The sequence below is a fragment of the Alligator sinensis genome, unplaced genomic scaffold (genome assembly GCF_000455745.1).
Source record: "Alligator sinensis unplaced genomic scaffold, ASM45574v1 scaffold1012_1, whole genome shotgun sequence".
Lineage (NCBI taxonomy): Eukaryota > Metazoa > Chordata > Crocodylia > Alligatoridae > Alligator > Alligator sinensis.
Window position 1 is genome coordinate 501,945 of NW_005842104.1, and position 11,970 is coordinate 513,914.

An 11,970-nucleotide genomic window follows, 5' to 3' on the forward strand; every position below is an offset into this window, starting at 1 on the left:
AGAAAACAAACTTTGGATTCTATATTACATGGGCTGTACCATATTTTCTCAAATCCAAGACTGCTTTGAGTTTTAGATGCGCCCCCCCCTGCCCCCCGGCACCCCAGTAATAAGATTCTATACATGGAAAACAAATGTTTTTATCATTTGTCCATGTATAAAATCTAATTATTAGGTGGGGGGATCATCCTTAAATTTGTCCTCCCTCCCTTCCCCCCTACCCCCTCCAACTACAGCAAGAAAAGAGGTGGCAGAAGAGCCCTGAGAGAGACCCTGCCAGCTGGTGGGAGATCAATATAGCCCAGCCCTTGTGTGGCTTTTGTTAAAGCATTAACCATGTTTGGGGCAATAGTATAATTTCACAAACTAAGGCATTATTGCTTACTAGCTGCTAAAGTATTATATTTTTTTAATTGTAGCCACTGAAGAACAATCGTTATAGAATCAGTAAATCCAGATACGATTCCATAGACAGTTACCTTTCTGAATGCGGTGAAAAATACAATGACATTGATTTGACCATTGACAAAGAAATCTATGAACACCTAGTAAAAGAAGGTACGTGTACTGACTATGAGACTGTTTAGTCTTGTAATGCTTCTTTGACTTCTAGTTTGTTGCACTCTTAATAGGACTCCTATGGAGAAAGCAAATGGGTGGTCTAGTGACAAGTAAGACCCTTGGTCCGCAGTGATAGAAGTGCCTGTTCCTTCAGGTCAAGCAGCTGATTTAGTGACATACTAACATTTGTCAAAGGCAACAGAGGGGACCGAGATGGAAAAATGACTGCTGTGCTCATCCTTAATAAATGCCTCCGATTAGCAACTAGTATCATCCTTTCTGCAATCATGTTACTTTTTTTTAATGCTGATCATTTACTTCAGGTAGGTTATGTAGGGTTGAGGAAGCCTTGAACAGTCATGTTTTCACCCTTGCTTACTAAGTAACTTGGCTATTTTATAAATTCCACTTTAATATCTCTGATGGTAAATTTGATCTTGAGACTTTTTATTTTATAGGAATTGATCATCTTTTGGCACAGCACATTGCTCACTTGTTTATTCGAGACCCATTGACTTTGTTTGAAGAGAAAATACATCTGGATGATGCAAATGAGTCTGACCATTTTGAGGTTGTATCTTTTAATAGTAATTTAATGATTGAATAGTCATAACTGCCTACCCCATATTTAGTGCTTAATCATAGTGCTGTGTGGTGTGTAATAGCTAATACTATTGACAAAAGGAAGGTGTACAGGCAGAAACTGGGAATAGCCCGTTTAAAACACCCTGAAAAGCTGTGCACTGTGAAGAACTTTACTTTGAAGCTACAAGCATGCTGCTTTTTTCTTTTACGTTCTAAAACGTTTTGTTTTTCAATCAAGAGAAGTGAGGGCTTCTATTTTAGGACTTCTAAAATATAAACAGCATTAGAAACTGCAATGAAAATAAGAGAAAACACTGGAGTAAAACCAAACCTCATCATGTGTATTCCTATAATTGGAATCTTGGTGAGTGTGACATACTGTCCTTTTTAGATGAGTAAGTGGTTACTCTTCTGCGTTTGAGTAGGACCAGCCAAGTTATTTCATATTCCATCTTTAATGTGAATATAATTATTTTTGAGGAGTCAGCAAATATTCTCCCTCCCTCCCCCTCTTCCCCCTTGCATATGCTTCATAGAAATTAATGTATTGTCTGTAACATAATATTTTGTACCTTGCAGAATATTCAGTCCACAAATTGGCAGACAATGAGATTTAAACCACCTCCTCCGAATTCAGATATTGGCTGGGGAGTAGAATTCAGGACCATGGAGGGAAGAAATCAGTATGTTCAATGACACATTCCATCATAAATGATATTGGCTGGAGAGTAGAATTCAGGCCCATGGAGGTAAGAAATAAGTATGTTCAATGACACATTCCATCATAAATGGAAAAGTACTAGACATTGTGCTATTCAGTGTTAAAACCTTAGTACTTATGGTATAATTTCTCTCCTGGGGATTGCTAGTCTTCTGAGAGAAAGTAGACAATAGTGTTTAATCAGATGCGCTATTGGAACATAGCCAGTGACACTAATAGGAACAGGGTGGGAGAAGTTGGATCTATTTGTTTAAGCCAGCTCTAAATGAAGCTTTCATACTCTGAGTTTCCATCACCTTTCTTCTGAGGTTTTATCTGTACTAAACAAGTCTTTATGGCATTGCCACCTTTGTCATGTTGTGTTGTTTTGGGGTTTTTTTTTAACTGAATGGTATAATAGATCTGACATTTGTTTCCCCTCTTCTCCCTTCCTCTCCCCCTGTTCTATAATCCTTTTTCTCTCTTTTTTTTTTTTCTTTTTTTTTTTTTTTTTTTTTTTTTTTACCGTAAGCTGCCCTGAGCCTTCTTGGAAGGCTCTTTGTATGATAAGGTGGCCCTTCAAACATGTAACTTTTTGGTTTCATTTAGAGGGCTGAATTAGCAGAAACTTGTTTGAAGAAGTATGCACCTGATTTCTTATGTTAAAGGTCTGAGTATGCGGGCCTTGCATATACATTTCTGCATGCTGAGCACACGTGTTCTTGCAAGTCCTTTGAAAATATGATCCAAGCTGTTTCAACTTGATATTCAGTGATTTTATTTTTTCTGTTTGTCAGCATTCCACTGACTCTGATCCTTTGTTGTCTAGGTTCAGTTAACAGACTTTGAAAATTCTGCATATGTTGTGTTTGTAGTATTGCTAACCAGAGTGATTCTGTCATATAAACTGGATTTTCTCATCCCTTTATCTAAGGTAAGAGTGAAAGCCATTGCATGAATTTTGAAACTTGAGATGGTCTTTCTAAACATTAAATCAGCAGTTGGCAGTGTTTTTTGCAGCAGTGGGCCAGAATGACCTGGCATGGGTCCAAAGCAGGCAGGCACTGGGACCCACAGGCTAGTGCTAGGACTCAGCCACTGCTGCTGCCACATCTCCCCACTGCCTGACTTATGATACAGCATTGGTGAAGCTTCTGGCTATAGCACAGGTCAAGCCCCCTGCCACTGAACACCTTTCACATCTCCTGGCCCTGTGGGTCAGATCAGGAGAATGTTTAACTAATTTTCTATCATACAAGTTAGGCATCTCCTACGATAAATTAGATGTACATTTTTCCACAGGATGCCAAACTACACTAGTCCTGTGCACATCTGCTTTTTCTTAAAGGCTCACTTCTGCAGCAACCCACATAAGTACCTGCACATCTTAGTGTGTTTCACAAGTCCAGTAGACAAGTCCAAGGCTTATTTCAGCACTGCAGACTCTCACAGAAAATATCCTTATGCCACCTTGCCATTAATTATTTACATAAAGAAATTAAATGCATATTATTAACACCCTTGCTTGGATTGTAAACAATACTGCAATCCTTGTCCCAGAGCAAGGACTCTCACAACGTGCATTTAGAACATCTTGCACGTTGAGGCCTCACTACCATCATAACAGTTTACACAGTGCACCCTATTGACTGTAAAGATTTGTTATGTAAGACCAGTTTATTAGGGCTGTGCAAAATTTTGGTAGCAGTTTCATTTCAGAGGTATTTTGGGCTGTTTCAGCACCCAAAACACCAAATCCAAATCAAAACGGAAGGCTCTGAAACGAATAGGAAGGCTCTGAAACATTTCGGACCTGGGCTTGCAGGGAAACAAAAACTAAGAGGAGTGGGGGAACAACTGCTCTGATATTGACATGTAGCTCCCGGTTTGATTCCTTAGCTCTGATCGCTTCCCTCAGCACTTCCCAGGGGGCGCAGGCCCCCGATCTGCATGCAGGGTTTCAGCAGGCAGCCGCTGCAGGCTGGGGCCAGCCTGCGCCAAGCACCTGGAAGACTGCAGTGCTGCCACTGGTCCCAGCCTGCAGTGGCAGCCTGCTGAAACCCAGCCCGCAGATCCGGGGGCCTGCACCCCCTGGGAAGAGCTGGGGAATGATCAGAGAGCAGGGGAATCGAACTGGGGGTGGGGAATCCCTGCCATGTGTCCTAGCTCCACAGGGAACAGAGATCTGTGCCAGGGTCTCCTCCCCACTGCTGCCCGCCTCATGCAGCCCCACATCACTGGGATAGCACAGGGTGGGCAGCAGTGACGAGAAGACCCCAGCACAGATTTCTGCCCCCTGCGGAGCAGTGTTGCACAGCAGGAACCAGCAGACTTGCTCACCTCTCTGCGCTGACCCAGCATGACAGAGATCAGAGATCCATGCAGGGGTCTCCTCGCCTGCCCAGCTGAGTAGGGCTGTGCAAAATTTCCCTTGCAGCCCATTCGAAACAGATTTGCAGGAGATTCAGCCAAAACAAAGCAGGACAGTGATCCGAAACACTAAAACCAGTTGCTGTCCTCCGAAACGGCCGAATCCGAAACTGAATCTAAACACACCTGTTTCACACAGCCCTACAATTTATTATTTCTGCCATCTTACTCAGTTCCACTGACCTCTGGTCTGTCTTGTCTTCTCCTGTGTCTTGATGAAAGATCAGAATCATGCTGCAGATATCATCTTGTAGAAATGCACTATGTAGAAATGTTTCCTCACACATACAAGCTACTTTAAAAAAAAACTCTATTGTGGTTGTAGACTCCGGGACCCAGAAGTTTGGAAATGCCAGAATTGTGGTTGCTTATGCAACCTGACTTTGCTCCCCTGCTCCAAGGACTCCTGCCTTTTTTAGGATGCAGGATGGATGATGCTCCCTTAATGAGCAGCTATTCAATATTGTTTTTATTATTGATCAGTATGACTCCATTCCTTATTTACTGAACAGTATTCAAACCCTTCTCTGGAAAAGCACGCACATAGCTTGAATGCCTTTTAACACCCCTGTGAGCTGAGGGGTAATGGTATACCTGTTTTATGGATTGGGAACCACAGAAATTTTGGTAGAAGAATCCATTAATTTGGGGTCCCCAGTTTCAGATGTTTGGCACCTGTTTCAGTTACCCCCACCTACAAGATAATACTTAGTATTCTACTGCAACTTTTTAAAGCACATCTCTGACTCCAGCTGCAGCTGTGACTGCTTCATTCAAATTGGCATGGCAAAATGTATTTTTCCTAATCTCACTTTTGGAAATGGATGAACAATTTTGGCTTAAGATTTTGAAAATAGCAGCCTTAAGCAGGCACTCGGCAAGGAAAACTCAGTCTAAACACTGACAGACAGTTGAGAAGAGCATCTAATAATGGGAAGCTTTGCACAACTTGAATATGAGGGCTACCAGCCTTGCCCACAATATCATTGATAGTATCCTGTGCAGGGGGTCAGATGCGATGATCCTTAGGGGTCCCTTCTGACTCTACAATCTATGAATCCTATTGCTGGTGTTAATTCTTTAGCAGTTCTAACAACAATAATAACAGCAGCAACTTTAAAAAGCTAAATACTTTTTGGAGTCTGATGGTTTTTATATTTTAAAAGTAAGCAACAGAAATGTCTTCACTGAGGATTATCCAGTACCACATCTGTGGTCTGCAGGTAGGAATGAACATAAATAAGCAGGTACGTAAAATGCTCGTTATGTGACGCATCTTTAAATTCTAGCTCATAACTTTTGTTAGTGAAAGCCAGTTAAAACTGGGTCAAGTACATAGTGAACCTAGACCCAGTCAAAAATTAGGTCACTCATATCTGCCGAGCAGGCTTCATCAGAGAATTACATGGCTGTTAGTAAACCTGCTTTTGTCGCTTACCATAAGGTTTTATGGGGCTGTTCTCTCACTAATGCTGCCTCTTCAGCCTCGTAAGTTACACTTGTTTAATTTAAGAATGCTTTTAATTGTTCAAAATAGTCTAAAGAGTATAAATAACTATATTATAGGATACTAGAAAATGATTAAGAGAATGGATATTTCTGATATTTTTAAGTAAGACTAAAGACAGGTGTTTTTGTAACTTCATTAACACTTTTGCATGGTGTTGAAAAATAAAAGAGCAAACATCATGCAGTAAATCCTTTCCCTTTCTCCAAAGACAATGTTATTTGTTTGAAAGTGATATTCTGTTTACTCCCAACAAAATTACTAATTAAATAATTTGAATACAGTTTTTACAGTTGCTTGCTGGCATTGCTACATAGCTCATTGAAGGCTCAGATTTTAAAATCTTTGACCTAAACTTCTATTTTTCTTCTGCCTAAAACATACAGGTCACTTGGGATTATATTAAATATATGATTGTATCCTCACTAAATTGGTAAAAGTCCCTATTTTTGAAAGTGTATTTTGGGATGCACTGAGTTTCCTGCAAGCTTGAAGAAAACTATTTGTGATAGCAGTACTCTGACTGCCTTCTGGTTAAATCTGGTTTAAAAAAGGAGCATCTTTTTACTTTTAAAAAAAAATTCCAATTCTAGTCCTTCATGTCTTGTATTGCAACAACATAGAGGTGCAGCAATACAACAGTCCAATATCGGCTCGGCACCAATATAAAGAAAAATTTCTGTATTGGAAATCAGCCCGATGTGGCTAATAATTTGTCCAATAAATGTTGGTGCGTGCACGCAGTGCAGCATTTGGGCATTGAGGAGTCAAGCCGGCAGCATGGAGAGCTGCTTGCAGTTAGTAAGTCGTGTGTGGTGGGAGGGGACGTGGAAGGGGTGTCGGGGGAAAGATCAAGGCCCCTGTGGTGAGGGAAGGTGTGGGGCTGGGGCCGGGGCAGTTGTAGGGAGAGCCCAGCCAGGGTGGAGTGGGCATGGGACAGAGATGTGGTTTGTGGGGGGGAGGTGTCAGTTCCTGCTACTGTGCGCAGCTCATCCAGTGCTTGCCTGCTCATCTGGTGTCTCCAGCCATTGCTCCTGCCACTCATTGGGGGGGTGGGGGTGGGCAGGCGCGCGGGGTGTGTGTGACCCTGAATCTGCATGGGGCAGGCTGGGGCCGGGGCTGTGCCAAGCTCTTCCTAGTGGGGCTGGGCTGGGCTGGAAGAGGGCTACCCCGGGGGGGGAGGGGGAGGGGGGGGCGATATTCAGCTCTGAATATCACCAGCTTCATATATCTTCCTCTCACTGCACAGATCTGGGGAGCACACACCCCCTCCTGCTCCCTGGACAAGCCGCTTGCAGCTCTGTCCCGCACCTCTCCCCACCCTGACTAGGCACCATCTTCCCCAGCCTCACTCCCTCCCTCATCGCAGGGGCCTTGATCTACACCCCTTCCATCCCTACCTCCCCTTCCACCACACCAGACTTACCAGCTGGACACAGGTCTTCAAGCTTAAGAGCTGCGTATCAGAAATTGGATCAGTATCAGCCAATATGCCTCCTTAAAAATCAGCTGTTGGTATTGGCCTCAATAATCTCTATTGGTGCATCCCTACAACAATACCATATTTATTTACATGTAAATAAGGACGTTTACTTGACAGGATATAGGACATGATGAATAGCTGCTCCTCTGGTTAAGCTTATGGTTAATAGTTATGTACAGGTTGACTCTAAGATAATTACCAATTATTCATATCAGTATTTTCCCATTTATTGACAATGGTGCTACGCTTCAGTAGAGAGAAGCTGTTTGATTCTGTGAAGCATGTTTAACCTTTGAGAAATGAAATAAAACCCATTGTTTCCAGTGGAACTTAGTTCATCTTAGAGGAATTAACAAAATTGTATCTAGAAATCCTAGCTTCAAAGTCCAAAGACCTCTGATAGGTAAAGTCCCTGTTTTGTGGAATCGAATAAATAACTTTTGGGATTTTTCTCATAACTAGGTTGATGAAAATATGAAGGTAGCCCAGAAACGAGATGCTGTCCGGCAGGGGATGTTTTATTTCAGAAAAGATATTTGTAAAGGTACTGAGCTTGCTGCTTTCAGACTTCTTGAAGACCAATTCAGGAAATGCACACAACTAATTGGTTTTTCTTTCCCTTCTTCCCTTGATTAGGTGGAAATGCTGTTGTGGATGGATGTGGCCCAGCTCAGAATGGGACAGACACAGATGCAGAAGAGTACATCTTAATGAGCATAGATACTATCATCAATGGGAAGGTGGTGGCAGCTTAAATTTGGAATCCTGAACTAGTTTTCCTTATTCACAAAGTAACCCAACTTGTTAATTTTGACCATGTGTTATTTTATGCAGGAAGGGGTCTTTCCTGGTTTAATCCCTGTTCTGAACTCTTACCTTGAAAACATGGAAGTGGATGTGGACACAAGATGCACCATTCTGAACTACCTGAAGTTAATAAAGAAAAGAGCCTCTGGTATGACTAACACTTGGTTGGGTACAGAAGAAACTAGACCTTGACATTTCCTTTTCCCCCACCATGTGAGAAACAAGCCTCTCAGCTGCTTTCTGACTGTAATTACTGTACCTACCTCATATAGATGCTGTTACTTTTTGCACCTATTGAAACATATGGCTGAAAGTGAGCACCTGGGTTTGGAGTCCTATGGGGCGTTGCAGTAATGAAGGGTGTTTTGTTTTTGGTTTGGTCTGGTTTTTTAATCCCAATTTTTACTTCTTCATTATATAATTCCTTTTAAGCATGTTAACATCTGCTGTGTAATTGTGTTGCATGCTTATTGTTTGTACAGTGCATATGAGGCGCAATGCAAACGTGAAGGTTATATACTTCATTCAAAATCGGGTACAAACAAAAAACCTTAACTACAGGGAAACTGCTTATGCAAACACCACAGTATACGAGTTTGGCTGCATATTATCTTGGGTAATAAGGTTAGGGACTGGTTTTCAGTTTTATAGAAGATGAATCTTTTAATGCATGAGTTACCAAATCAGTTTCTGAATCCATGATTTCACACACCAAGAAAAGGCTTATTGAGTCCCTCCCCAATTTTTGAAAATGCCTTTAGCAAGGAAATAATTTTGTAAAAAAATTGCATTTATAACAGAGGTGCTTAACCTCTGGTCCATGAGCCAAATGCAACCTGCACAACCATAGCATCTGGCCCATGGGTCAAGATATTTGGTGGTGAGGAAGCAGTGGCCATCAATACTGTCACCCTCCCCTGTTGCCAAATTGCCATGCCCCCTTCCCTCCACACAGCTATTTTGGGGTCAGACCAGACCCTTTTCCCTCTGTGCAACCCAGTTGAGGCCGCGCTGTTCCTCACCCCACTCCCCATGGCCACTGCAGCCACCCTCAGTGACAGATCAGGGCTACATGTAACATCCATTCTTTCTGTATGCCAGCCTGGCCCACTGTGGGGGGAAGGTTGAGCACCACTGCATTATAACATTCTTCCACCATTAACTTTAATACTGCTGGTAGATGCTCTTGCTCCTTTGGTAAATCTCAAAGCATAATTTGTTCAGCATTTTTTTTTATTTGTTGCGTTGGCTTTTATCCACTAGCAGCACCTTTCAAAGGACCTGGCAATACTCTGGTTGAGAATCACTGGTCTAACACTAAACCTCAAAATGAAGGCATGAGTCCAGTCAAACATCCTACAGGAGTGGTTGTACAGGAGTTTGTGTCCTACAGGGCTGATGTTAAGACAAGCCAGGTTCTGTAGTCATAGCACAAAAAAGGAGAAGTATCTCCAGCCACTCTTGACTAACCACATGTGAATGACCAGTTGCCTGTTTATAGTTGGGTCTGATGGGACTCACCCTTTGTCTAAGCCTGAAACAAGGTTCACACTTGTGCTTCTGGGCCTTAGCTTTCATGCCACTGCACCTGTACAAGACTTTGTATGTGTGTGTAAATATGGAACTAGAAATATTTGTGAGTATAATGTACTTAAGTAGATGCTAAAAGAAGAATATCAGATGTCTAAAATATGACTTCTATTTCAGGAGAGTTAATGACAGTTGCCCGATGGATGAGGGAGTTTGTTGCTAATCATCCTGACTACAAGCAAGATAGTGTGATAACTGATGAAATTAATTATAGCCTGATTTGGAAGTGCAACCAGATCGCACAAGGACGGACAGAGTGCCCTGAATTACTTGGAGCAGGATTTAACAAAAAACACAGTGGAATTAAAAGTGGTTCTTCTTAATGAAATGCTTTCTAGCAGTTGTGGAAAGTGTAAGCATTCTAGTGAAGCACTAGGTATAGTACTGTGATTCCAGTACAGCTTTGTGGTGTGAAGACCAAAACAGGTAAAACTGCACTATGAAAAGGGCCAATCTGCCTAAATATTTGTTTAAGGCTTCATAAAATGGGTATATTCTTATTGATGAGGTTTCTACAGTGTACCTGTAAATAGTAAAATATTTTTATGATTAACATCAATGTATTTTAATAACATTGTACCTAAAGTTATTGTGAACCGGCTTGTAACTTTTTTATGCTTATTCTGGAAAAAAGGACTGTCCTGAACAGCTATGTAAATGTAATGTAATGGTACTTGTAAATTTATATATGCATTCCAGATATTGAATGTTTACTGTAATTTTTTTTTGTTACCTGGAATGTACTAAATAATCTACCTTATTTTAAAGAGTTTTTGGGGACCTGACTCCCAGACTTCCCTTCCCAGTCTGTTTTTGAAGGCTATTTAAAAGAAATGAACATATTCTACCTATTCCACTTTGCAGGAATCCCTCAGGTGCCACAATACCTGCATGCACTCATCAACCACAAAACCAGTAGAATTTGTTCAGCCTTCTCTCAAATATGCAAAATCTTTCTGTTTCCTGATAGCCAGAGCCCCAAGAATAGGCTTGCTTCATACCCTACAAGAATCATTTGCACAACCACACACCATGTGCTCTTAAAGCACACTTTATAGAATGTAGGGTTGGGGGTTTTGTTTTTTTAATTCTGTTAATTCCTCATACTCCAGTAATTTCCCGAAACTGATTTTTGCCTACAGCTTATGTTTTAAACAAAAGGGGCAGGGAAGCAGGGGAAGGGCGGAAGAGCTGGAATATTGAGAAATGTTTAAGTGAGATGAAGCGTTCTGGATGCCAGATCTATTTTGTGCAGCTAATTATTTTCCCCCTCTTCAATTGCTGCTGTTTCTAAACAATATGTTGAGGAGCACATAAAATAAATAGTACAACAAATGAGACAGGTATTTGTTCCTCTTTGGTTATGTCTCTCACCCCTAATTATATTTAAGGTATTGCTTGTTAGCATGCTCATTTCCTATAAACTACTTTGAAAGGTAGCAGAGAGTTGTAAAAGAAGCCTAATTCTTGCATTAAATAGTTTGAAAGAAAATCATGAAATGCACTAATCCTTTGAATCAGGAGCCTAAAGTATAGGGAGACTGTAAATAATTTAAAACTTGCCCATTAGAGCTGTGTATAACTTTAAGTTTCATGGGGGCTTTTTACTTTGTTTCCTAACTGGCTTCTTAAAGTGACTTACTGCCTGGTAGATTATGCAAAGCTTAATACAAGCATATATAAATACCTAATATGTAATTTTTAAAAGGAACTAATGGAAATTTGCAGTGAAGCTCACCAGGAAACAGCTTGTATGTATTGATATTAGAATTTGTGCTGTGTTCATAGGTGTGGTTTAGAGAATAAAAGAATGCTTCTTTCTGCTACTGGTGATTTTATTTCAATCGAGATGTAAGTGACAGGTGTTTGCCCATTTTAGTTGGCAGAATAAGAAAATAAAAAATTTAATTTGCAATACAGTGGTCATTTCAGTGTATAGGAGTCAATAAATATTGGGGCTGAAAGGAAGAATTTTGCTGTTTGGCTGTTCCCGGGTGGTGGATCATGCTGCTCTGGGTCATTTTTTAAGTGGCTAATCCTGAACATCATTGCACCATGTAACATAAAATTCCTGTGATTCCTTTGGATGACTGATTTTCACAGTCAAGAAATTTCAGCAGAATCAGCTGTCAGGAAGAGTCACATCAAAATGCCAGCAGAAAGCTGTAAGGAGTGGTATGATCAACAGATGCTACTCTTGCCTTACACTGATGCTGAATCAGTTCTTGAGCCTGATAAGTCTGACAGCCTTACAATTTACTATTGGTTCAAGACACTGAACCAAATGTGGCTTGCAAATTTTGGAAA

At 41.1% G+C, this 11,970-nt stretch overlaps 1 protein-coding gene across 3 annotated transcripts in view; it reads left to right on the forward strand.

Annotated features, from left to right (window-relative positions):
- The window catches only part of GCLC (glutamate-cysteine ligase catalytic subunit), a 47,937-nt gene extending 36,392 nt beyond the window's left edge, over window positions 1–11,545 (forward strand). For 2 of the 3 annotated variants that reach the window (XM_025205129.1, XM_025205130.1), the window contains exons 9-16: window positions 420–558; window positions 1,020–1,132; window positions 1,726–1,818; window positions 2,676–2,780; window positions 7,729–7,810; window positions 7,903–8,006; window positions 8,101–8,221; window positions 9,781–11,544. In XM_025205129.1, the coding sequence (XP_025060914.1) occupies window positions 420–558; window positions 1,020–1,132; window positions 1,726–1,818; window positions 2,676–2,780; window positions 7,729–7,810; window positions 7,903–8,006; window positions 8,101–8,221; window positions 9,781–9,986 (963 nt within the window). In that variant the 3' untranslated portion in view covers window positions 9,987–11,544. Of the gene's footprint in view, window positions 1–419; window positions 559–1,019; window positions 1,133–1,725; window positions 1,819–2,675; window positions 2,781–7,728; window positions 7,811–7,902; window positions 8,007–8,100; window positions 8,222–9,780 lie in introns of all 3 variants that reach the window. The other variant, XM_025205131.1, reaches the window with a different exon arrangement.
- The last annotated feature ends 425 nt before the right edge of the window (window positions 11,546–11,970 follow it).